The 27,348-nt window shown below is 30.9% G+C and overlaps 1 protein-coding gene across 1 annotated transcript in view; it reads left to right on the top strand.

Annotated features, from left to right (window-relative positions):
- The first annotated feature begins 92 nt into the window (after nt 1–92).
- LOC115889651 (lysosomal alpha-glucosidase-like) overlaps nt 93–27,348 on the top strand; it is a 38,503-nt gene continuing 11,247 nt past the window's right edge. Inside the window, exons 1-10 of the mRNA XM_030909707.1 lie at nt 93–618; nt 673–864; nt 922–1,341; nt 1,419–1,567; nt 1,630–1,804; nt 4,752–4,842; nt 9,424–9,662; nt 19,279–19,521; nt 22,295–22,614; nt 26,254–26,387. Coding sequence (XP_030765567.1) covers nt 445–618; nt 673–864; nt 922–1,341; nt 1,419–1,567; nt 1,630–1,804; nt 4,752–4,842; nt 9,424–9,662; nt 19,279–19,521; nt 22,295–22,614; nt 26,254–26,387 — 2,137 coding nt within the window. The 5' untranslated portion in view covers nt 93–444. The remainder of the gene's footprint in view (nt 619–672; nt 865–921; nt 1,342–1,418; nt 1,568–1,629; nt 1,805–4,751; nt 4,843–9,423; nt 9,663–19,278; nt 19,522–22,294; nt 22,615–26,253; nt 26,388–27,348) is intronic.

The following is a 27,348-nucleotide window of genomic DNA, read 5'->3' on the forward strand; positions in this document are numbered from 1 at the left end:
TATTGCTTATCAGTCCTGTCAGTGCCTGTCAGTGTCAGCTGTTAAGTCCGCTAAATGTCAATAAATAAGAAAAATATTTGCGCTATTTCATATTGTTTATAATTACGTAGAATAAATAATAAAGTTTATATATTTTGTTATTATTTATTAGAAAAGTCGGAGACGGTATAATTTTTGCAGTAACATAAAATTTACAATAAATAATTTAAAAGTACTTTTCAGACTGAAAAATATCATTTTTGATCATACAAAAGAATATTATATGGTAAATAATTTTGCTTATAAAAAAAACAAGTACAAAATTATTAGTGATAAGTGTGCCGTTGAACTTCAGCTTTAGAATGAGTGTTATCATCTTTTAACATATTTTATCTGACTGTTTTGAATCGCTGTTGTACTTGAAAAACCGAGTATATATAGTCGTCTCATTAGCTGTTCAGGGCTATGAAGATACGTAATATTATATCGTCTTTTCGGGCGAATAGAGGGAGGAAGTTAACCCTGTCTAATTCAGTGAGTTTTGAAGATTTTTGTAACGAAGTACCCCCGGAGCGCTACCCGAGACTAAAGGAATCTTCCTTGAACAGTTCTTTTGATATTTCTCCAGTAAAAGATAGAGTAAGTTATACTTAATTGTATTTAATTGTTTAGCATTAAAGTTTAAAATTTTAGCCCACTAATTACGAAAGATTTGCTCGTGACGAAGATATGGAGTTTACATCTTCCCGTCCCAGCTTAGCAACTGTGTTGCTTTTTATAATTCTTTCGGCTGTGTTTTTGATCCTTCCAATTATATATCTACTCAATTGTTTTGATATTATCTATGAACACCAGAACATCAAGCACAACCCCATTTTGTCTCCAGTAAGTTTATTTTTTTAAAGTCTTATTTGAGTTCTATATCTAATTGTTCTCTTTAAGGATTCTTCTGAACTGAATACAGAGGTTCAGGATGCTGCTCAACTCAGCAAACCCATATCCTTACCATCGCCACCAGCTCCAGATTATGATCAGTGTGGTTTGACAGCACATGATTATAGATTTGATTGCTATCCAGAAGGCGGTGCCGATCAAAACAGTTGTGAAGCAAGGGGCTGTTGCTGGCTGTCAACTGAAACAAAAGCCAGAGCCAAGAACACATCTAAAATCCGGCAAAATATTGCGATGCCTTACTGTTTTTATCCACCAAACTATAACACTTATAAGTTTGTAAATGTGAGTGAAACAGCATTTGGTTTGGTGGCTTATCTGCAAAGGTCTTACCAAAGCGGATATCCAAATGATGTAGAAGTTATTCAGTTGATAGTTAAATATGAAACTGAGAATAGACTACATATTAAGGTAATTAATCCTGTAATTTGTTAATACATTTACTACATGTTTTAACATAAAACTACATTTTTTATATTTTTGTTTAGATTGTTGATCCACTAAACATCAGATACGAGCCAGCATATCCTGAACTACCTATAGTAGACACTGCTGCTGAAAATTTGAACTATATCTTTGAGTTGGACACGTTTAAAGCTGGATTTAAAGTTGTACGAAAATCAGACAATGCTACACTGTATGTAGATGAAAATTATACAAAACTTATGCATGATAATATTTTTATCTGGACTCTTTTAGATTTGATGCCAACAATTTTCTTAACTTTATTTATGCCGATCAGTTCTTACAAATTAGTAGTAATCTTCCTTCGAAGTATGTCTACGGCATAGGAGAGCACACTTCAACTTTGCTTTTGGATGTTGGATGGAGCAGATTTACACAGTGGAATCACGATGCTCCACCAAGTGAGAATGTAAGTGTAATATCAAAATAATTAAATGTGTTTATTTAATTTTGGCCGCTCTTAAATAAGGATTTAAGTAATAAAAAGTAGGATGGGGGGTCTTATATATAATTTAATAAAATATATAAATAAAATTTTTTTGTCTTTATGTGCCAAAAAAAAATAATACAATATTGTGATATAAAAAAAAACATTTTAATCTATAAAATTCTGGTTTGAAGGCTTGCCTAACTTTGGATAGAGTATAAACTGTATAAATATGTTTTTTTTAATTCTTTGTTTTATTTAACAATAACAATAATCGCATTTTTTAATGTTTATCTAAGAAAGAAATTATTGTTTATCTTTTGTTAGATAAGGCTGGACAAAATGCTGACATTTTTATGCATTTATATGAGTCATAAATGTCCTTGTTTATAAATAATATTTATTCAAACGTGTAGAAACATTTATTAAAAATATATTTTTAAGATTACAATATTTTATATAAAAAATATTTCTATCAGAGTGTGATTTTTTAAAAATAGTTAGATTTAAGTTAAATCAATAATTGTTTTTTTCATATCCTAAACACCAAAAAATTCAAGAGATAATTACTTTTTTTAAAACAAGGATTTTTTATTCATATATTTTTTTGGATTTGGTGTTTTCTTACAAAGCTGTTTGGTTATACAGGATGAGTGTTAAATAAGTGCAAATATTTTCAGGGCTGGTAGATCTCGATAAAAGAAACATATTTTTTCTTTACCGTTTTTCAAATAAATCCAAAATATCCGAGTTATTTTCCTTTGAAAATTTTCCAAAAAATGATTTTTTGCTAAAATTTTGAAAACCACTGGATCTTTTCTGGATTTTCTTTTTTGTAAATTTAATCTACTACCTATGTTGCCATATTATCAACAAATTATGTTTTTTAACTAAAAACTAACAAAAATCAATTTTCCATTTTTTTTGGCGAAAAAAAAAACCATAATCGTGTTTCTGGGGTCGAAATACACCACCCCTAATATTTGCACTAATTTAAGACTCACCATCATATGGTGCACCAAAATTAACAACTTATTTTTACATAGAGCCAGTAAACTAGGAAAAAAAGTAAAATTCTATATTAGTAATCCCATTAGAACTGTATATACAGAATATACACCAAATTTGTAAAAAACGCTGTAACATCTTAAACTACAAATTACTTAGTAATAATTACACTCTTATTACTCTTTGTCTCGTAAATAAGTTGGAGTAAATTGAGTGACAGTATACAGGGTCCGGCAATAGTGCGTCGGGGATCTGTAGCTCCTAGAATAAAAAAAACTTGAGAATTTTGTTTAAGTGCAGACCTAAAGTATGTAACAGGATGTATTTCCGGAAAATATTTTAACTTCTACAGGGTGGCTCAAAAAAGTGTGAGTGGATCTGGATGATTTTTTTTAAATGGAACACCCTGTATATTATTGCATTTTTGGCTTCCTTTCAGATCATTTTACATAATCCTAAGATATGAATAAATCTATTTCGATAGTTTCAGAGATATTAAAAAATAAATAAAAAAATATGTATTTTTCAACCCTTCTTAAAAAAAATATTAAAAATATAAGAACTGTTCTGAAATCAAAACTATATTAGATATTTACTTTAGATGGTCTGTTCTTACTTTACTATAAATATGGTAATCGTAAATCATACAGGATGTTCAATATTTTACGCCAAACTTTCAAAAATATAAAATAATTTTTCTTGTTTTTTTTAAATAGTATATATACTAGTAATAATATATATACCTATGTATACTAGTAATACTATATAATAGTATATAATAGTATATATAATAGTATATATATGTACCTGTATATTATTTTTTTATCTGATGGAGAATTAAAAAATGAACATTTTTTGTATTTAAAGTATTTCAAAATTTTTAGTAGTTTTCCGGATACACGCAATATTATTTCATATCGCGCTTTCAATGGTAAAATACGAGAGAAAAATCATTGGTTGTGGCTTTGATAAAAATTTACTGTGGAAAATGCCATATGAAATACAAAACCGAATATCTGCGAAACCGTTAAAAATTTTGAAATACTCTAAAAGCAAAAAATTTTCATTTTTTAATTCTCCATCTATTGAAAAAATGATATACAGGGTGTTCCATTTAAAAAACCAAAGAAAAATTATTTTACATTTTAGAAAGTTTGGCGTAGAATTTTGAACATCCTGTATGATTTACGATTTCCATATTTATAGCAAAGTAAGTACAGACCATCTAAAGTAAATATCTAATATAGTTTTGATTTCAGAACAGTTCTTGTTATTATTAATAATTTTTTTAAGAAAGGCTGAAAAATATATAATTTTTATTTATTTATTAATATCTCTGAAATTATCGGAATATATTTATTCATGTCTCAGGATTATGTAAAGTGATCTGAAAGGAAGCCAAAAATGCAATAATATACAGGGTGTTCCATTTAAAAAAAGTCATCCCGATCCACTCACACTTTTTTGAGCCACCCTATAGAAGTTAAAATATTTTCCTGAAATACATCCTAGTACATACTTTAGGTTTGCAATTAAACAAAATTCTCAAGTTTTTTATTCAAGGAGCTACAGATGCCCGACGCACTATTGCCGGACCCTGTATATTGTGTATTTGGGCCACCCTATATAAGAAAATAATTTTATAGTTAGCGAAAGCCAATTTTCTAAAAATATATATGAACAAGTCCTTTTATATTTTACAAAGCAATCATTTATTTATTTACAGCATGTATGTAAGTTAATTTAATCTAATTTTACTATTACTAATACACCACATATGGGATTTTATTCATTAAAACGTAAAGTATCCATTTTAGCAGTTAAGTCAACCCTTGCATATCTACAATTATTCTGAACGATTTTTACTCCCGTATAATAAGAGATTATAACAAAAGAAATGTAAATTATTTTCAATTTTAAGCTAAATCTGTATGGAGCTCACTCATTCTACCTTGGAATGGAGAATTCAAGCAACAGTCATGGAGTATTTTTGTTTAATAGTAATGGACAAGGTAAGTTTTCTCTATAAGGAAAAATAATTATTTGTACCATTAGTTATCCTTAAATCATTCGTTAACAATAACTAATATTAACCTTTATTTAGTAATCAATCTTCTTCTTCTTCTTCTTTATGTACCCTCTCCATATCGGAGGTTGGCTATCATCATTGCTATTTTGACCTTGGAAGCTGCGGCCCTAAATAGGTCAGATGACGTGACATTAAACCATTTTCGCAGGTTTCTGAGCTAGGATATTCTTCTTCTTCCAACAGATCTGTTGGAGTAATCAATCATTAACAATAAACTTTAAATAAAAAAATTAAGGCAGGACTATAATGCTATCCATGTATTCATGCAAGGTAGACGGACAAAGCGCCCTAGGGTGGGGGTCCTTGACAGTCCTGTTTAACGGTTCATTTGACACGTTTGAATTTGATTTGAAATTTTGTGGATTTGCCAGTCTTTTTTTGTATATTTATTATTTATTTTACTACTGATAGTTGTTTAAAGATAGTAAATCTAGAAGGAAATTGTAGCAGAACTTAAATTAACAGTGACACTATTGCGATTTATGGAAAAAGACTGTAAAATAGTTGGTTGGGTAGCGTAAGGTAGATCTCGGTCAAAAATCGAAGGGATTAATGGAATAACTTTTCGCTAGAACCTTCGAAAATTATCTGTAACCTTCTTTTTGGTTCCAGTAATTTCCGCTGATTGGGAATTATATAACTCACTTTTCTTCTACCTGGCGCGTTCCCTGACAGATGTCGCCATACACCTTAACAATGTATACAGGGTCCTAAAAATTTGAGGTACGAGCAATGGTATCTCGGAAACTGTAATAGATACCAAGATGGTTAAATTGTGGCAAAGTTGCGCCTTGGGCTGTTCACCAAGATGCCGGAGTTTTTTGGAAAAAACTGATTTTTTTGAAAATCAATTTTATTTTTTCCTATCGTTAATTTTTCGAAAATCAAAAAACTAATTGCACATTCTCATAGCCACTTTATTAGGGCTATCTGATAGTATTTTTAGATTTTCAAATTAGCTGATAGTTTGTAAGATACAGAGGCCAACTTAGTTTTTTTAAATACGGACCTGCATCTTTTATTTCAGGTTTTGAAAGAACTCGGTCTCCTGAATACAATGATATGCCACACTTTATACTTTTTTTTGTTTTGGATACCTTAACAGCAACAAAACTATTTAATTAGTATTTAAAATAATTCAAAACGACTCTGGTTATAATATAAAAAATATAAATTATTTAATCTGATTATATTCATCGCAACAATATTGAGCAGCGCTAATTAACATTGAATAAGGAAAATCGAGCCAATTGGAAGATTGAAATAAATAATATCCACTATTATTTTTAACTTTTTTATTGTGAATTTGAAATCTCAGTGTGCTATCTAATAATATGCATAATATTAATTGTAGTTAATATAAATAAATCAACTTCTACAAACTAGTTTCTAATGTTCTACATGTTCGAAAGGGTTACTATGGCACAAATTTATTTTTCGCTCAATTTTATTTATAGCTCTTTGAACTTTTTTCTTATACTTTCGAATGCGTTTTGTACTCTTTATTGTAAATGTTGAGATTAATTGATTTCGCTTTTACAAATGACGTCAAAAGTGCATATCATTGTACTCAGGAGACCAAGTTCTTTCAAAATCTGAAATAAAAAATGCAGGTCCGTATTTAGAAAAATTAAGTTCGCCTCTGTACCTCAAAAATTATAAGCTAATTTGAAAATCTAAAAATATTATCAGATAGCCCTAATAAAGTGGCTACGAGAATGTGCAATTAGTTTTTTGATTTTCTAAAAAGTAACGACAGGAAAAAATAAAATTGATTTTCAAAAGAATCAGTTTTTTCCAAAAAATTCAGCAATCCTTGAAATTTTTGAAACTTTTTTGATGTCATCTTGGTGAACATTCCATAGCGCAACTTTGCCCCAATTTAACTATGTTCGTATCTATTACGGTTACCGAGATACCAATGCTCGTACCTCGAATTTGTAGCACCCTGTAGACAGGGTGAGTCTTAAATACGTGCAAGTCTTTTCAGGGCTGGTAGATACTCTTTACTGTTTTTCGAATAAGTCCAAAATAACCTAGTTATTCAAGTTTGAAAATTAAAAAAAAATATTTATTTTTAAAAACATCTGACAGCCACCGGATTTTCTTCTGTATTTGTATCCCTTTTAGTACCGTAACCATGGTAGTAGTAGTAATATCTTTTATTTTTAAATTTGAGACTCACCCTATATAGATTAGATTTATAAGGTAGCTGTTTGCGTGTCCCGCTGCGACCTTTTCAGATCTATGGTAGTTATAACGATATTATGAACCAAAATCTTAATATATATTAAAGATTTACAATTTTTTTTGATATTTATAGTATTTCAGAAAAATATTAATATTGTACATTAAAATTTGAATAAACAAATTCCTAATAAAGAAAAATGTGAGAATTTCCGTATTTATCAATCAAATTCCAATTTAGATGATAAGAAAATTAACCTACGTGGCTTATAGATTATTAATTTTTAGGTAAATTTACGTGATAGGGCATATTTCATATCAAAAGTATTGTTCTAAATAGTTTTTCAAAATTATATTTATCATTAAAGAAACAATAGAAAAAATGAAACAATAATATCGAGATTTTTCAATATTATAGAAATTTTGTTCTTCCTTTATTTATTTATCTGATCCTGATAAAATCAGCGGCGAAGCTTTAGTTGATGCGGGTGATGCATCGCATCCCTTCACATTATTGTAATACGTTTTTATTTAAAAAAGTCGCAGAGATCTCCTATAATAAATTAAACTTTTCAGTAAATTTATTCAAATAATTAAATTCAATTTCAATTATTTAATGTGTGTATTGATCGAGCTTATACTATATGTCGCAGGCGCATAGAATTATCCGGCTTTTTGCAAAAAGACTAGGCATATTATAAAACGCCGGCTTTTTAAACAAAAGAAGAAATTTTTACAAAAAGCTTATCAGCCTATCTATTTTCAGTCACTTTGCAAAAAGCCTAATCAGAGTCAGTCATATTAAACAATGACGATATTTTCTGTACACTTCTGCAAAAGACTGCCTGTTTTCAGTCGTTTTACAAAATGCCAAATCGAGGCCAGGTAGATTAAAAATGATCAAAATTTACTTAGCTATATGAGCATAAGCATATTGAATAATTTGCTTTAATAAAAATACCCCATATTTTCATATACAAAAACAATAATTTATGTCAAAATTTTATTTTGTTTAGACGAAAACAGCTTGAACATTATTTCATAAATTATAATTATAAGTAACATAATTTTAAATAAAAAAATATATTAAAACCATAATATTAATATCTCGTTTAATTTTATTATACTTTGTAATTTCATTCTGTGTACTGGGCTGCCTCTTTTTGGAACTTTTATACTTTTAGAATAAAATGAATTTTGATCTTTATAATAATCGTCCTTAACCATACTCCATTTAACAGAATTATTACTTTTTGTGCTATTATTTTCTAATTTTGAAAGAGGAGTTCAACATTTTTTGAGAGAGGTTTGGGTTTGGTTTTGAAAAAAAAAAAGTTGAACCAATATTTCTACACGTTTTTCTTCATTTGAAAAATTCATATTTACAATTTTTGTTTATTTTAATTTACAAAGTTTGGATGTGACCACATTTCTGAGGGCAACGACGATTGAACTTGTTTCCATTCGTTAACTAAGCGAAGTTGTATAAAAATGATAATAATTAGCTTAAAAAGTCGCGTTTTTTATGAAGTCATAGCCAACTATGGTTTCCATTTAAAAAAAAACATATGTTTATGTCATATGTCAAAAATGACAGGCTTTCGAAAAAATACGGAAAAAGGGACACAGTCTCTTTAAGAATGTGATTATCTACAACTTTTATTTGAAAACTAAAATAGATCTAAAATAGATTATAATGAAACTAGGGACCATTTTTAAAATATCCGAAATTTGTTTTTTTTTCGAAATATCTATAGTAAATCATGAACTTTTTCAAAAATCTGAAAAGTGCATATTTATGACTCCGCAAAACTGCAATTCTTTCCCAATTCGAGATACCCATAGAGAACATCGTAGAAAACTCACCCTGTATATATCGCTAAGACCTACGCTAAACGCTACAAATAAAAATATTTCGACAGCGCTTTTTTTGGTGCGACTGTCCTCGTTACATCTTGAACGCCGCCGAACGCGAGCCGAGGTCAGCGAACTTTCCGGCCGCGATTGCGTCTCCTGTTCGCCGTTTTAGGCGGTGAGTGATGCGGTTTTTGAAACACATCTCGTTCGTCATATAAAATAGTCGTTCCAGAGATTGAGTTAGTCTCTTCCCTAACATAATAAATTCGGAAGTTGTTGATTTGATTCTTCATCCCGTTTGATTGTTCCGAATAAAATTCCACTTGTATTTTTTTAGCTTCGCTAAATTTCCAGATGTTTTAATTATGCTCTCGATATATCAATTTCTTAACATCATAAATCGAGAATCAGCTTTCACAGGATAGAATGTAACACATTATCGATTATTTTATCTTTTCAGATATTCTGCTCCAACCTGCACCCGCCATCACTTTCCGCGCTATCGGTGGTGTGTTAGACTTCTACTTCTTCTTGGGTCCAACCCCCTCTGACGTCATTGAACAATACACCGATCTGATTGGCAGGCCTTACATGCCGCCCTTCTGGGGTCTTGGTTTCCATCTGTGCAAGTACGGAATTAAGACGCTCAACGCAACTAGGGAAACTATGGAGAAAAATATCGCTGCTGGTGTACCTTTGGTAAGAGATATTTAGTTATCCTGTTTTATTTATTAGGGTCCATGGAATAGTTAAGACTTTGTCTCTTAATATTTAAACCTGTGGTTTGTTTTCTATTGCATGAAATAAAGATAAATAACAGTTGATACAGACAGAAACACAAAGAAATGAAACGTTTTATAATAAACAAAAAGGTGCCATAGTTTCGCTTGACCTTCGGAAGGCATTTGACACTGTGGATCACGAAATTCTTCAATCTAAACTAAATAATCTAGCTTTTGTAAACATTACCCAAAAATGGTTTAAAAATTTCATGGGTCCTAAGAAACAATATGTCTCTGTTAATGGGACCTCTAGCTCTGAAAAAAGTCTTTGTTGTGGCGTTGCCCAGGGATCAATCATAGCTGCAACACTATTTTTAATTTATATCAATTCTATCTCAAATTTAAAACTCTTCGGAATGCTACGACTCTACGCTCATGACACTCTATTAATCTATTTTGGACAATCCTTTGACACTTTAAAAACTCTAATCAAAAAAGACCTACAGCTTGTATCAAGCTGGCTGGACTCTCACAAGCTTAGTTTAAACATAGAAAAATCAAGCTAAACTTAAATTCCGGTTTATCAGTGCCGTTTTAATTTTATTCAAAACGTGTAAAAGTATGATATAGGGTAGACTCAATAATTTGTTGATTTATTTTACGTTGTCAATAAATTTGGTAGTTATTAAAATTGTTATAAAAATATAAACTCGCCGACGGCGGCACGAAAAACGGGTACCTTAAAATTTTAATGTATTTTAAAGTTTAATATATTTCGTTCTAGTGGGTCGATTTTGATGATTTTTTAAGCAATTTGTAGCTAAATTATTTGTCTTTTTAGTATCTCTTTCTAAATTAAAAATGAAAGTTTCCATCTGTCAATTACACCAGGGTAAACAAAATGTTTGTATTTTGATGAAAGTTTACAACACCCTGTGGAGTACGGTAACAAAGCAAGGAATTTAAAAATCACTCTATCATCTCACAATAGTTTGTTTTTTGATTCATCGCAATAGCTTTATTTTTATTGGAGATATTCTTTTGAATAAGACAGTAACGATTTACAGCAATCTTAGCATTGATTTTGGATTCTCATCACCACACTTATAAAATAGTGTTTATTGTTTTTGTAATGTCACTATCATTGAAAAGTCATATTATTATTGTTTATTGCCGTTTACTCTAGTAGAGATAGTTTTAACTTCTAAAGTATCGGCTATTTGCTGCTTTAATTGATCATGGCAGAGATCAACTTTTGAACTTAAAACCATATCTGCTAGAGTAACTGCCTAACAGACAATAATATAATATGATTTTTCAAAGACAGTGATATTACATAAATCATAAACACTATTCTACAGGTTTGTTGACTAGGACCAAAAGGGCAAGGGCATTGTTTTAATGTAAAAAATACGGAAAAATCTTAGTGTCTTCTTCAAAAGCGAATATCTCCAATAAAAATAAAGCTATTGGGATGAATCAAAAAGCAAACTATTGGGGAAAGATATACCTAGATGACAGAGTGGTTTTTAAATTCCTTGCTTTGTTAACGTACTCCACAGGGTGTTGCAAGCTTTCACCAAAATATCAACATTTTGTTTTCCGTCATGTAATTGACAGATGGCAATTTTCATTTTTAATTTAGAAAGAGATACTAAAAAGTCAAATAATTTAGCTACGAATTGCTTAAAAAATTATCAAAATCGGCCCACTAGAACAAGATATATTAAACTTTAAAAAACATCAAAATTTTAAGGTGACTGTTTTTCGTGCCTGTGAGTGTATAATTCTAGATAAGTTAATAAATAAATAAGTAATACATAGATAATTTATTACTAAGACGCCTCTTCTTTTATTTTATATAGAACTCGCACTTTGCTTTCAGCTCCATCTACGGTTACGTAGACGAAGCAAGCTTGTTTGTTTTAATAGGCCGCTGGTTTTATTTGGTGGTACGATTCGTACGGTTCTGTACGATAGCCGCCAGGTGGCGAGATTGTTTAAATCTTATCATTTTTGTAGTACTTTTGGTACTCAAGTGCGATTTTTGCGTTTAGTTTGTCAGATCGAGGGATCCAGCAGAGTCGGGCTGATGATAGGAATAAATTAAACTATATTAAAAAATTGGTCAAGTGCGAATCGGACTCGCGCACGAAGGGTTCCGTACTATCGTAACCACCGTAATAATAAGGCCGCACAGCTTATTCGTGACGTCATCAACTGGAGGCCTAAACTTTGATTGCATTTGATACACTTTATACGTATATAATGGACATAAACTTTAATTGCATCAAATTTGTAATAAATAATAATTAAACATAAAATTTAAAAAACATCAGATTGATATCCCACCTCACATTATCCATCGTCATTGTATTTATTTATGCTGTAAGTTTGTCTAAGTTTTTTTATTTCCTTTTCCAAGTCTATCATGTTTTTACAACAGTAGTTTTTCAGACGTGTATTTCTAATAGAATTTATGACAATATTTACAATAACTTAGCATTATAAATAGTACATTACGGAAATTTTAATAATGTCATTACTTCTAATGTAATCCAAAGATATTTTTGATAAAAATATTTTTTTATTATGAATTTTGGGAAACTCCTCATGGCTTTGCAAAACTTTGTTAAAAATTATATATTCAAATAAAACTATATTAGTTATTTCATCTTTTGGAAACCCAAGACTGCCTTTAGTAAGGTTTTTTATAAGTGAATTTTGTTCAATATCAGTGTTGTCTGAAAATGTTAAATTATTCTTACATGTATCGCATTTAATTTCCTTTAAAACAATATAACAGCAATATCCTTCTAAATAACCAATAACAGGCCTTTCTTCCTTCACACTTTCGATATCTTGTTCAGAAATAGTAATGTCGATGTTAAACCAATCTGATTCGATATGGTACTTGTATCGCGTGGTATTTCTTTAGACAAGGTATTGTCATTATAAAATCATAAAAAGTATCGATTTTTATAGAACCAAAACAAGTAAGATTTTAGGGACATTAAAGACTGAATCCTAAGTTTCTTTTCGCCTTCATATAAATGTCGAACACAAATACTGTACTGACCCCCAGCTACTTTTTCTGAATAGAACTTTTTTCACCCTTCTATTATCGATTATAATTACCACGTCCACACACCTACCGATAAATGGATGACTGTCAACTGCGGCAATACCAGTGGTGGTTACCCCTGAGTAGGGGGCGCAAAATATCGATGAAGTACATAATATATACTATAAAAAGATCTATTTTTTATTGTTTTTTTCTCATGTTATACACTATTGTAAACTTAAAATATTCCTTTATTAAATTTGATTGACAAAAAAAATGAGAGATAAACATTTATTGACTGGTATGATTTTTTCCGTATTCTATTAAAATTATTTTTATATACTATAATATTTTTAAAAACTCAGAGAAAGACATTTTAAAACTTCGAAATATATCTGAAAAAAGATCCACAATTTGAACTTTTATCGTGTAATTATCACCGCTGCTAAATAGAGTTGAGCCTCCAGTTGGTGACGTCACGAGATTTTTACGTCACAGCTGTCCGGCCTTGTTATTACGGTGGTTACGGTACTTATTCATTATCTATACAACATTAGACACTATATTATTATAAACTTTTTTTCGGATTTAGCTGAAATTTTGAATGCGCGTATAAGTAATTTTTAAAAAAAATGAAGAAACACATCACTAAAAATTGTATTAATCAATAATAAATATGTAAAAAGTAAAAATAAATATGTAAAAATATGTAAAAATTAAAAAAAAACGATTAAAAAAAGTCGCCTTGACTAGGATTCGAACTTGCCTTACTACGGCTCCAACGTCATAGCAGCGTAAAGTCCTAACGCTTTAACCAGGGGGGTGACAGTGAAATAGGAAAATTGGAAACAGTCATTAGTGTCATTCCTGTCATTCTCCTCACGACAAGTATGGCCGCCTAGACAAGGACAGCATTGTTTTTGTCTAACTATTATCTAACTTCACAGTTTAGAATTGACAGATTTCAGTTTCAGAGACAACTTCAGATTTGTTCTAGAACAAATTCGAAAATATTCGACGCCATTTTAATTCATTCCGTTTAGTTTCGTTTTGGAAGTCCAATTTAAAATTTCGACTGAAATTTATAAATATAAAGGTAATAAAGTATATAAAATATATATTACATGAAGAATCCTGGAGAAAATGTCGTTTCTGCAGTAGTAGGTATGTCCCATGTATATGAAAAATAGGTAGCAAATAAACACTGTTTTTACATTTTTTAGATGCAAGAAAATGGTGTTATAATCTCTTTGATCGGCGATTTTTTTGAAAATGGAAACAATTTACAGCAAGGTAAGATCATTTTTAACTATAGCCAACATTAGTTATCTCCAATATGTGCGATTTATTGTCAATAATGCAATAAATCTGACTGATAATCTGATTATGTTATCCGACTAAAAGTCTCTTTTTGCATCTTTTGATTTATAAGCCAGGTTCTTTGGGAATAATGGACGCTTTTTTAAACAGTATATTTATATTTTATACCTATTGATATTTTTACATTGTTAATTTTAGTATAAAAAATTGTTTTTCTGTTTTCAGGTTTTTGTATAAGGCTCCCGTTTTCATGTTCCTGTGTCCGTTTTCTGTCCTTGAAGTTTGCTAATGTGTGTGTTTATTTACAAATTACTGTAAGTCATGCTTATACCTTAACTAATTTACGTTAAAAGTGCATATAATTAACTAATTGGTATTGAAACAATACAATCCTCTATATTTTTATATTTATTTAGTCACGTTGTTCCATATTTCAAATAAATATATGTGAATAAATTATTTTTTGGTTTTATTTATGAAAAGAAAAAATACAAAATACATTTGAACTGAAAGAGGGCCCGCCATTGAATAACCGGAAACGGAAATGAAAATTAAGCCATCATGTCCTTATCATGTCAACCTGTCAATTGGAAAGTTAGTTCTCCAGACGACAACGAAGACTTTCGGGGGCGTATCATGTTTCCACGATTTAACACAGAGTTGACACTTCTTTCTAGTTAATTATTTTATGGCTTTAACCACGCGGCCACCGAGGACTTGAAAGATTCTATGTAAAATTCTTACTTAAAAGATAATGTTTAGTGAAAGTACTTTTTTATTTATAAACATTTATTTAATTCTGTTTTTAGTATTTGTTCTTATAGCGGCAACATAGATACATTATCTCTGAAAATTTCAACTGTCTAGCTATAACGGTTCATAAGATAGACCTTTGTGACAGACGGACGGACGGACAGCGAAGTCTTAGTAATAGGGTTCCCGTTTTTACCCTTTGGGTACGGAACCCTAAAAATTGTTAATGGTGTTTGAAGAGGAAATCAATTTACTTTTTTACTACTTACTTTTAAGTATTACTATTGAAAATATTTTTCAAATAAAGAGGATCACTTTTTAATTTTTGAGTATACTTTAAATTCTTAATAGCAGTTCTTATGCTATGGTTTAAAGTGTCCTCTAAATAATTAACTTTTACAAATTGGCCTTTTTATTGCTTTCAATGACGGGGAGATATTTATGCCCCTTGAAACGTCAAGTGATTTTTGATAATGGGTCACTTTATATTCTAGTAAAGAATCATTGAGAAAATAATCTTCATTGATTTCTAATCCATTGGCTTTTGTATAAAAACGTGTTTTTAGTAGCGATGGGAACTATCGAATGAATTAGACTATCGAATGGTTACTGAATGAATGATTTCAACTATCGAATGGTTTTATTCGAATAAAATCATTCATTCATTTGTATACTAAAGCATATGTGACAACCTCGCCGTGCAACTAAATGGTTATCGTTGAGCCACGACTATCGAATGCTTTTGATAAATGAAATTTAGTATTCGTTTGATTTTTGTGTACGTCAGTGCATTATTAGTTCTTCCAAATTTTATAACTTCACCTTATAAATACTGTGCTATTTTTGAGTTTATTAAAATATTTAAAATACTAAAATAGTAGTTTTTTTAATTGACGATTGTGTGCGTGTGCAGGTGTCAAAATTTTTCCGAAAATTTGTGTGATTTTCCGTAGCCCGATCTTTCAATTATTTTATTTTATATGGTATATATGGCCTATTTTTTAATGGGAAATTTTGAGAAGTAGCAATTTTTAAGAGAGATGAGATGAACTTAGAATTAATTTTAAGAATACGTATTTGTATTTTAGATGTTTTAATAATATGAATTAGTTGAACTTAATAATCATATTTAAGTAATGTGGTTAAGTAAATGGTTATCGAACTCAAACTATGGGGTGTGAAAATTAAATTGAAAGTTTTACACGTGCCAATTTAAAAAAAAGTTAACGATGTTTGTATTTTGTTTATGCTAATTCTCTTACATGTAGTTTTTTTTGCGAAGAAATATTTCATTTATTTTTAAAGTAAATGCCAGTAAAAGTAAATATTATTTTTAAATAGTAATAAAAAGTACCTAATATAAATAATTTTGATTTCTAATTTTTTATTTATATTTTCCTTCCATTACACTGCATGCTTAGAAAATTAATAAATGTTTATATTTCATGATTTTAAAGTTTGTTGTTAATATAACAAATTAGTTCTGTAATTATTATTATTTAATAAACCAACGTTGCCAAAAAATTTAAAGACTATATTATTTTTAAATAGGATCTAATATAAATAATTTTTACATCTAATTTGTTGTTTATATTTTGCTACTACATAAAAAAAATGTTTATATTAAATTATTTTAAATTTTGTTTTTAATAGGTATAACAAATTATTACTGTTATTATTATTTTTATTAAACCAGTCTTTGCTTAAAAACATTAAAACTCATTTTCCTACATCCAAAATAACAAGTATTATTGCAGTGTAAGAACAGAATATTAATAAAAAAAATGCAAAATATATAGACATACTATACCTAACTAACTAAAGTCAAACAATAATATTCTTTGCTAATATCAACTAATACCAATATATGGCAACAGCGCCCTTCATAATGTATTTTCTGTGTAAATACTAGCACCTCAATAAAAAAAATAATGTGTCCTTATCTTTATATGACTCCGCAAAAAATCAAAGATGCCGGCTTCTTTCATAGCATTGCCACCGACCGCTGTCGGGTTTCTCGGAAAGAAACACAACTAAAATCCAGTTAATATTTTATTATAATCGATCCTGACGAATAAATGAATTTCATAAATGAATGAATTTTATAAATGAATGGTTTTTGCTGCCGAATTACTAGAATACAGTATTTTAAGGCAGATGACGCATCTATTCGATAATTTTTATTCGAATAGTTTTCAACGAATGTTTTTTTACTAGCTATCGAATTATTCGAATGAATTGCAACTATCGAATGTTTCGATAGTATTCATTCGATAGTTCCCACTACTAGTTTTTAGTAGTGTTATTTGCAGATTATCTTTTTTGTGCAGAATTTTCTCTTATTTATTTTTAAAGTATTAGGTACTGATATAATCTGAAGTGTTAATATTACGTGATGATTATACCTTTTTCAGCTGTTTATTTATTTGACTATTTAAAGATGTTATTACCCATTACTGATATTTTTTGCTTTCAATTTTATTTGTTTAATAATTATAAATATCTGAATGTCATTAAGAGGTTAAGATTAAAAATTTTACACGGGGATAAAATATGTTATTTATGTGTGTTACTCTAGATAAAGGACGTTAATTGATCAAAATAATCTGATAAAATTCATTAAAAAGCATGTGATTTTTGTTCCAGAGGTACTTCAATAAATTCAAATTAAAAAAAAACTACCCAGTAGGAAAATTTCTAGTATTTTTTATTAGACTCAAAGTTTATTACACAGGGTGTCCCAATATTTCGTGGACATAGAACTACTATGTATTTTTGGAATCAAAATAAATTTATTGGACACAATTTACCTCTATACAAAAGTGCTTTGTTTATCCGCTAGAGGGCATCAAATTGAAAAAAAATAAACACATTTTTCAGATATTTTAAAAACCGTTATTCCCTTTGAGTTATTCCGATTGGAATGAGATTTGGGTGTCTATGGTTTGCTAAGCGCTCTAACATTTGACTTCCACAAAAATAAAGAAAAAGTACGGGAAGTGTCAAATCTACCTCCACCCCTACAGAAGTTTTAGTATGAATATTTTCCGACTATTAACCTAACAAATTTTATTAAGAATTCTAGATTAATATAGCTATTCATGTTACAAGTTGCGAAATGAATGTGTTTTAAGCACGGGACGCAAAATTGTCCAACGAGGCGAAAGCCGAATTGGACAATGCGTCGAGTGCTTAAAACACTCTTTTCGCAACGAATTTCATACAAGATTTTTTGTGAAAGCGGATAATTTGAGATTTTAATGCTATTATTATCATAGATAAAATTATTATTTATTTTTAAACATTTTTTTAAATGTTCTGGTTATCGGTTTCTAAGGCATTGTTTATGCATTGTTTAATGACAAAGTTCTGTCAGGTTCAAACGTCGCCGTAATTCCTACAAAGTTTTGTGAAAAAATGGGTGATAATGACGAGTCTTTGGATATTCAACAAGCTGCTGAAACTACGCTATCCACGTTAGTGTCCGAGAAGTCAAAAAACTTATACGAGACCACCCACAACAACTTTGAAACCTGGGTCAAAGAAAAACATGTTGAGAGTTTTACAGAAAAGGTATTGCTAGCCTATTTCCTGAAGTTATCCACTACCTTAAAGCCGTCAACTCTGTGGAATAAATATTCGATGCTCTCTCCGCACCATGATTTACCTGAACAGAAACGTAGATATTAGCAAATTCACAAACCTTATTGCATTTTTAAAAAGAAAAGCTTCCGGATATCAGGCAAAGAAATCAAAAGTATTTACAAAACTGGAAATAGAACGCTTTATGAAAGAAGCCGATGACAAAGAATTCCTGTTAGCTAAAGTTGTCTTAATCGTTGGAGTATTTGGAGCATGTAGGAGGGAAGAAATCACGTTTTTGAATATGGTTTTTGACCGTAGATGCCATTAAATATTGTCAGTCATTTATTAGTGTGAAGATTCCGAATACAAAAACTCATTTTCCAAGAGTGTTTACGATTACTGAGGGACCAATAGATGGTATCAATTTATTACCTGTATTTCGTAGATGTAATTGTACCTTTAAGATTTATAATTAATAAATATTTTCATTGTTTCAACAATCAACAATCTACTTTTAAACAAGTGTCACTTTTAGATACTAGTGCCTAAAAGAATGTCATTTCGAATTTCAAATAAATATCAAAAACTGTCAATTTCGAAACGCTTTCACAAAAATGTGTTTTTTTCTTGCTTAAAAACACTTAAAAAATAGTCTGGTTATATCGTGACGCTACCGTATCCCATTACGGCGCTGGAAGAAAAAAATTGTACAGTGGCGCCATCACGTTAAGAACAGATTATAAGTTATTTTAAAATTAAAACCCAAAGAAGTTGCAACCAACGCAATCAAAACTCTTAAACTCAAAAAAACTAAAACTTACTAAGTTTGATTCAAACCATTATTCATACCAGCTTTTGTTGCAATTTGTAGGACACGCAATGGAACGATTTGGACTACATGAACGCGAACAAAGATTTCACCTACGACAAGGACGCTTTCAACGGTTTACCCGAGTTCGTAGAGGACCTTCATAAAAGAGGAATGCATTACATCCCATTGATAGACCCTGGTGTGAGTGGCAGCGAAGAGGCTGGTACCTATCCTCCCTACGATGAGGGAATTAAATTGGACATTTTCGTACAGAACAGTTCAGGACAGACATTCATAGGAAAGGTAAGTTTGTTGAGTAATTTTCTTCTGTTGTTTATTTTATACCAGTTAAGGCGGATTTTCATGCGTTTCCGAGAGTGAAACACGCATACCATAAATGTAAAATTATATATAAATTGGAAAGAGAATTTGCCACTTTCCATATGCTTCCCAATATCCCATAGATAAATGAAACAAGTTTAGATTGGAAAGTGCCCATAAGGACAATGTAAACACTATTTGGCGCTATTCTTGTAACGGTCGCGACCCTAAGCTTTTGATAATTTCGGCAATTATGTCGCCAAATGTTATTTATTTAAATTTATTATTATTATTTTTTTATTTTAAATAAAATACATTTTTTGGTTGCATACAAGAAACTTTATTTTATATAATGACATGTATGAAATGCCTATGAAACATTGGAAATCGACGTTATGCCACGATCCACGATGGTTTTGCAATTCACAGCACGGCTTTTTAAGTTTTTAATGCCACTTTTTACAATTATCACGGGTTTGAGTAAATAAAACTTAAATTAAACTCATAAGATAGCAATAATTACTTTGAAAATGGGCGCTTTAAACGCTTTACGGAATTTTTTCAATGAGAGCGGTTTAGATTTTGAAAGATTTGATAATTTTTGAAGATTCTGACTTTGACAAGAGATAGGGCCAGGAGAAAGTTATTTTTGTTTTTGTTTGCGGTTGTTCTTAGCAACCTAAAATAGCAACCGCTATAGCAGCGCCAGATCGCGTATAACGGTCGCGACCCAAAACAATTTTGCGACTTAAAATTTTGACGGGCATTCCAATCTAAATTTATTTCATTTATCTATGAAATACACCAGATATTTTAGCAAAAAAGTAAGGTTACATTATATTTGTCAAAAAAGTGTCAAACATCCGTTATTTTACGAAATTAACTAATTTTGGTTAATTTTATTGTAACTTTTTCCGTTGACGGCCAGGAATTAAAAATTTTTGGATGACAAGTGGCAGGAATCTGTATCAAAGGATGATACCTATAGGAAATCCCATGTAAATTTTAAGGGACAGCCTTAATGGAACTTTTTAAAGTACTGGATGGAATACCTATCAACTTTAAAACTCTTCCTCTAAGGGTATATTCCGTTGCAAAACCAGGCGAACCAGACCGGTAAACTACGGTAAAGAGAGGTTCCTGAAAAACATCGGTTTGATACGGAACGGCTTGGTAAAATTCTGGAAATTCAAATGTTGACGTTTTAAAAAATTGACGTTTTCTAAATTTCAGTACCTTTATTATAAAATGTATCTTTTATGCATTTTTAATGTATCTATTCCCTGCTTTTACGTTTGCTTCTTCTTTTCAATGGAGTTTAATATTGAAAAGTACTTTATTAATAAACTGTTAAACTCGTTAGACAGCTGAAGTGAAGATTTGCAGGTCCAATTATAAAACAGATCAATAATAAAGAAACAAATCTAATCAATATTTATATTTTTATAGCTTACAAAACATTCACGATTACTTGTTGTCTTGTTTTTCATGTTTTCTTTAAATGTTCTTGACTTTAAGAAACAACGGCTGCATGATAAGTTTAAATGGTCCTAAAAAGCTATTTAGTTAATAAAATTTATTTACCTTTACTGCCTACCCCCATTGCTTTTGGATGTAAATACAAAATATAACAAATTTTAGAAATTAAATGAGAATTTCTCTCGAACTTCCAATATTTGCTTGATTTCTCTCACATAAATGACATTGATTGATAAACAAAACTAGAAAAACCAGCCTTCTCGCGCTGGTTATTTTGTTGACAGTTATAACCGAATTTTTCAGGAACCATGTTCCGTAATAAGAAAACTTTCAGGAAACCGATAGAAACGGAACATAAAACCATAACCAAGGTAAGCAACGGAATACACCCTAAGTAGTTTTTAAATTATTTGCAAAATTAGGTCCTTAAAAAATAATTTATAATAATTGTAATTTGTACAACGGTAAAACATCCCGGCCATCAGTAATTTATTAAACTTTATGACACTCATAGATAAATGCAACAAGTTTAGATTGGAAAGCCCGTAAAAATTTTGGGTCGCGAAATTATTTTGGGTCGCGACCGTTATACGCGATCTGGCGCTGCCATAGCGGTCGCTAAGAACAACGGCAAAAAAACAGAAATAATTTTCTCTTGTCAAAGTCAGAATCTTCAAAAATCATAATAATCTTTCAAAATCTAAACCGCTCTCATTAAAGAAATTGTTTGAAAGTGTTTATAGCGTCCATTTTCAAAGTAATTATTGCTATCTTGTGAGTTTAATTCAAATTTTATTTACTCCAACCGGTGATAATTGTGAAAAAGTGGCATTACAAACTTAAAACGCTGTGCTGTGAACTGTGAACTGCAAAAACCATCGTGGATCGTGGCATAACGTCGGTTTTCAATGTTTCATAGGTATTTCATACATGCGTCCTTATATAAAATAAAGTTTCTTGTATGCAACACACTGTATTTTATTTATAAAATTAAACGAAAATAATAATAAATTTGAATAAACAATATTTGGCGATATAATTCCGGAAAAAGCCGAACCGCTCCGAAATTTTCAAAAGTTTTGGGTCGCGACCGTTGCAAGAATAGCGCCAAATAGTGTTTACATTGTCCTTATGGGCACTTTCCAATCTAAACTTGTTTCATTTATCTATGATGCCACTGACATTGATAAATTTTTGAAGCCGATTGAAGTCTAACACAGTTTTGAACCTAAAGACGCTGTTCTGATTGAAGAACCTTATTCTTATTTTCTCCAAGGTATGGAACAGAGAGTCTACCGTTTGGCCCGACTTCACCGACCCCAACACAGTGGACTACTGGACCCTGATGTTGAAGAACTTCCACGACGAGGTGGCTTTTGACGGCGCCTGGATCGACATGAACGAACCCTCCAACTTCCTCTCGGGAACGGCCGACGGTTGTCCCGAGTCCACGCTGGAGAATCCGCCCTACTTGCCCGCGGTAGACGGGGGCGTGTTGTACTACAAGACGTTGTGCATGACGGCCAAACAGAAGGCTGGTCTGCATTACAATGTGCATAATTTGTACGGGTTCACTGAGGCGATAATTACGAGCTTGTAAGTATTTTTTGTTGGTTCTTGATAAGTTATTGATTTATCTATGGAAAAAGGTCTCCAGAAGGAATTAAGTACCATTTTTGCAATAAAGTCCTTAAAAAATGAAGATTAATATTGTTTATTGTTAATGATTAATTACTAAATAAAAGTTAATATTAGTTATTGTTAACAAATGATAGGATAATTAATGGGACAACTAATTATCAAATAAAGATTGATTTTATGATTCGATTAAGTCGTGTTAGTTCTACCATTTATAACTGATTCTAATAGTGATGGGATCACTCGGGTGAAAAATACTCGGACACTCGATTATTCAAATCCTCGGTATGGCTCGAGGATTTTTGTCGATCCTCGAGGATTACTCGACACGCAACACCATGTATGGCGTACACGTTGAATCGAAAATACAAGGCAATTTATGCTGAAATCGTTCCAAATGAAAACAACTAATTCCCCGAATTTCTTGTTTCCATTTAACCGAAAGATTGCCAGATAAATCTCAAAATCAGAGTTAAAGAAACAAAATAAGCACATTTAAAAAACTATTTAAAATGGGTAATTATTTATTTTTTATTACAATATAATTCAAGTTTCTCAGGTAGGTACATGCTAACAATGAATGAACAAACAAGCAAAACTCACCGAGCATTAGGGGGTATCGATCGATAAACTTTTATAACCGAAGATTCCTCGGATAATCATTAGATTATTGATTGGAATCGTCGAGAATTGAAATCATCAGCTTTCCCAACACTTGATTTTAATGATGTCTCTTTTGTTGGATTTGTCTCCTTCCCAAATAACAGGATAACTATTAAAATATTGAAAAAATTCACGGAAAAAAATATATTTATAGAAAATAAACATTTAAATAATTAGGTTTGGAACACTGCGATCTTCCGCAAGTGACAGCTCATGTTACACTCTTATGTATATACTTATATACTTATACTAGGGTCGGTATTTCTGGCCCTGGATGCCGATTTTCGTGTGAACGAAGAGTACGGTCAACACGCTTAGTAAAATAAGACGTACTGAATAAAGACAGAAGGCAAGTATTTTCCCAAGCGCATGGAATTTAGTGTCAGATTAAGTGGTTATGTAATAAATACTTTTGCTATCTCCGACTTACTAGATTGCCATAGCGATTCATTCCTATACATGTAAACGCCGATCCAAGGTTTCGCTTACCAGCAGGGTATAGTTCATATCAAATTTTACTTTGACCAACAGTTTTTTTTATGTTGGTTATGTAATAAATACTTTTGCTATCTCCGACTTACTAGATTGCCACAGCGATTCATTCCTATACATGTAAACGCCGATCCAAGGTTTCGCTTACCAGCAGGGTATAGTTCATATCAAATTTTACTTTGACCAACAGCTTTTTTTTAGAAAAAACTTTTGGTCACGTGATTAAGCTTGACCGGTACAGCGTTGCCCACTTTTACATTTTTTTTACAGCTATTAAGCTATCTTGTACACTTCGCACTAAAAGAAGTTCTAAAAAGAACAATGTTCGACTGCAAGGTCGGCTAGTAAAAATCTTTAAGCTTAAGGTATCACAACATAATTCATTTATACCAATAACTCGTAATACAAAATTAAAGTGTCAAAACGAATGACAATGTCATGAAATAAATAAATAAATGTGGCAACTTGATATTTTTACCTACCTGAATCCCCAACGGGAAATTTAAATTTCAGTTAGTCAGCCCGCTGCCCGGCGCCGAATATGTCCATGGTTGCCAACAATGAATTTAAAAATCGCGCCCTCGATTACGTAACTAAAAGTTTAATTGGTTTCGAATATAGCTTATTTGTAACAGACCTACTGCGAATCTATGATATACTAGACATTACAGAATAGAAATTTAACAGACCATAGTTGGGAAAATCTAGAAAGATATTTAAATATTTATATAGAAAATATACTGATATTGAGCTAAAATTAAATTTACATTTTTTGTTAAAAAACTAATTGGTAGTCAATCACTAATTATTGGCTGGAGATTGTGATAAAATGTGTGTGTTTGTTTTGTAAAAATAATTAAGTAAACGTTACACAATACGATAACATAAAATAAATTGATCGTGAATTTTGTTTGTCTGTTTTACAGATAAGTATTATACAATAATAACAAATTTATTTTATCTAAAACAATAGGTGTAAAAACAAAGAATTTATTAAAATAAATAATAATTGTGATATTCACTTTTATTTATGGAAACGTTATTTTTATTGAAAAGGTGGTCATTGTCTGATAGAGGAATATTTTAATTATTTTGACATGTACATTAATCAAGAAGTGTTATAATCATCCCTTGAATTGGCTGTTGAGCGTGTATCTTTTTTTATGTAATTTGTAAATGGGATGTACTTGTTCATACCTAATAAATAATATTAGAATACTTAGGACATCTTGGACATTCTAGAGATAGGAAATGTAATGTTTATCAGCATGATAGGATCGCCCTTTACTCCTTCGTAAAAGAAGATTCATATAAAATGCCATCTTAAGAGAGGATCGGAGCAAATAATTGAAACAGGTTTTCTTTTTGCCTAAAAGAAAGCGATTATATTATTATTAAAAAATTTAAGTCATTAAAATTACAAAAAGAACATACATGGACAATAATTGCAGAACAATAAGCAGTAAATAGATATAATTTTAAGAGTTATAAAATATTAAATACTTGACCTTTGACCAGTGTGTGAGATGATCTAAATTTTAAAATTCAAAATTGTTCATGATTATCCATCAACAAAAAAGTCGTTTACCGCATACAGGGCTCTCTCCAGTAAGTATGATTTTAGAGCTTTGCGAAATGCGGGAAAGAATGAAAGCGACTTGATATTCAAAGGCAGATGATTGTACATTTTTTTGGCACTGTACAGTATTGAATCTTTAACTAGTTCTGAGCTCGGGGTTGGCAGATAAAGATCGTGCTCCGCATTCCTAAGTGGATAGTTATGAGATGGCCTTTCGGGAATAGCAGATATGTGCTTGCGGATTAAGCAAACGGATTCAAAAATGAATAAAGAAGGAAGAGTCAGTATTTTGAAATTTTTAAAGAAATTCTGGCAATGAGTTCTACTGTTCAGTCCCAATAAATATCGAACTGCTCTCTTTTGAAGTCTGAAAATACGATCAAATTTTGTTGCACAGCAAGTACCCCAGAATGGAAGGGCATAACGAAGATGTGACTCAAAAAGGGCATAATAGGCTATTCTAGAGGTTGATAAGTTAAGTTCCTTAGAAACTGATCTTAGCGCAAAACAGGCAGCGCAGTTTCTTTGATAGAGCTTCGATGTGAAAGTCCCATTTTAACGAGTTGTCTACAACAAGTCCTAAGAATTTCACAGAGTCCACGACGTCAATAGTGAAGTATTATTCTAGCTTCTACGCTATATGAGGTTCTTGAGCTATCTGAATACCTAGTTACCCCAGCTTGAATGCGATTTTCCAATCTTCCTACCTGGTATAGTTATTTTAAATAAATCGAATTACTACATTGATTATACTGAAAGTTTGCATAATCTAAAAATTATTTATACTTAAAATATTATAAGCTTTTGACTAATAATTTAAACATTTTTTATTTACATAATATGTCAATGATTTTTTTTTTCAGTGCTATGGCTGAAATTAGAGGTAAAAGACCTATGGTCATTTCGAGATCCACCTTTGCCGGTCATGGACACTACGCTGGACACTGGAGTGGAGATGTATTTTCCACTTGGGACGGTTTGAGACAAAGCATTCCCCGTGAGTAAATTATTTAATACTACTCTTTTTTGCCACACAACCAGTATATTAAAATTTATTTAGGATCAAATATTATTATATTACATCAACATATTATTTACATCAACAAAACTCACGCTTCTTAACAGCACTTAAGGGGTCTAAAGGGCCATTACTACCGCTTTCCCGTTCAAAATATTCTAATAAAGTTGCCATGAGTTTTTTTACGGCTATTAAAGCTATCTTGTACACTTCGCACTAAAAGAGGTTCTAAAAAGAACAGTGTTCGACTGCAAGGTCGGCTACTAAACATTTTCAAGCTTAAAGTATCACAACACTATTTACTTAAACCAAAAACTCGTAATACAAAACTAAAGTGTCCTCGATTACGTAACTAAAAGTTTAATAGATATTAAATATACCATATGATCGAATAAAAAAGGGCGTCAGCGATGGCTATGAAATAAAGATCGCTGTCATTTTATATGTAAAATTATATGCTCATTTCCAAGCCAGCTAGACGCCGTTTTTTTTCCGATCATGCGGTATACAGGGTGTCATTGAAATGGTGTAAAAAATCGGGGGGTGATAGTACTCCTAAAAATAGTAAAAAAAGTTCCTATAAGTATAGGGCGGAAAATGCATATCAAGGGAGTTAGGGACACTGAAAGGGTGAATTTAAAAAACGGTTGTTTTGAAATTGCAGGCTTAAAAAACGAGATAAAATTTCGAAAAAAAATGCTCTGCCATAAATTTTGACCCTAAATTAAATGGCGATACTGAAAAATTATTTGGAAAAGCGGAAAGGGTAGGGGGTTGTTTCGTGAATAACTTTTTTGAGGTTATTTTTTTGCAACGTGGGTTCATTTTTTGAAAACTGCATACTTTTTCCTACAAAAAAGGTACTCTTGTTGCACATCGCCCAGAGCGATGGTTTTCGAGAAAATTGAAGGCAAAGAGTTTGCTCTGATGGGTTGCTAAC

The sequence above is a fragment of the Sitophilus oryzae genome, unplaced genomic scaffold (assembly GCF_002938485.1).
Source record: "Sitophilus oryzae breed Bouriz unplaced genomic scaffold, Soryzae_2.0 scaffold_817_pilon_pilon, whole genome shotgun sequence".
In the NCBI taxonomy this organism is placed as follows: domain Eukaryota; kingdom Metazoa; phylum Arthropoda; class Insecta; order Coleoptera; family Curculionidae; genus Sitophilus; species Sitophilus oryzae.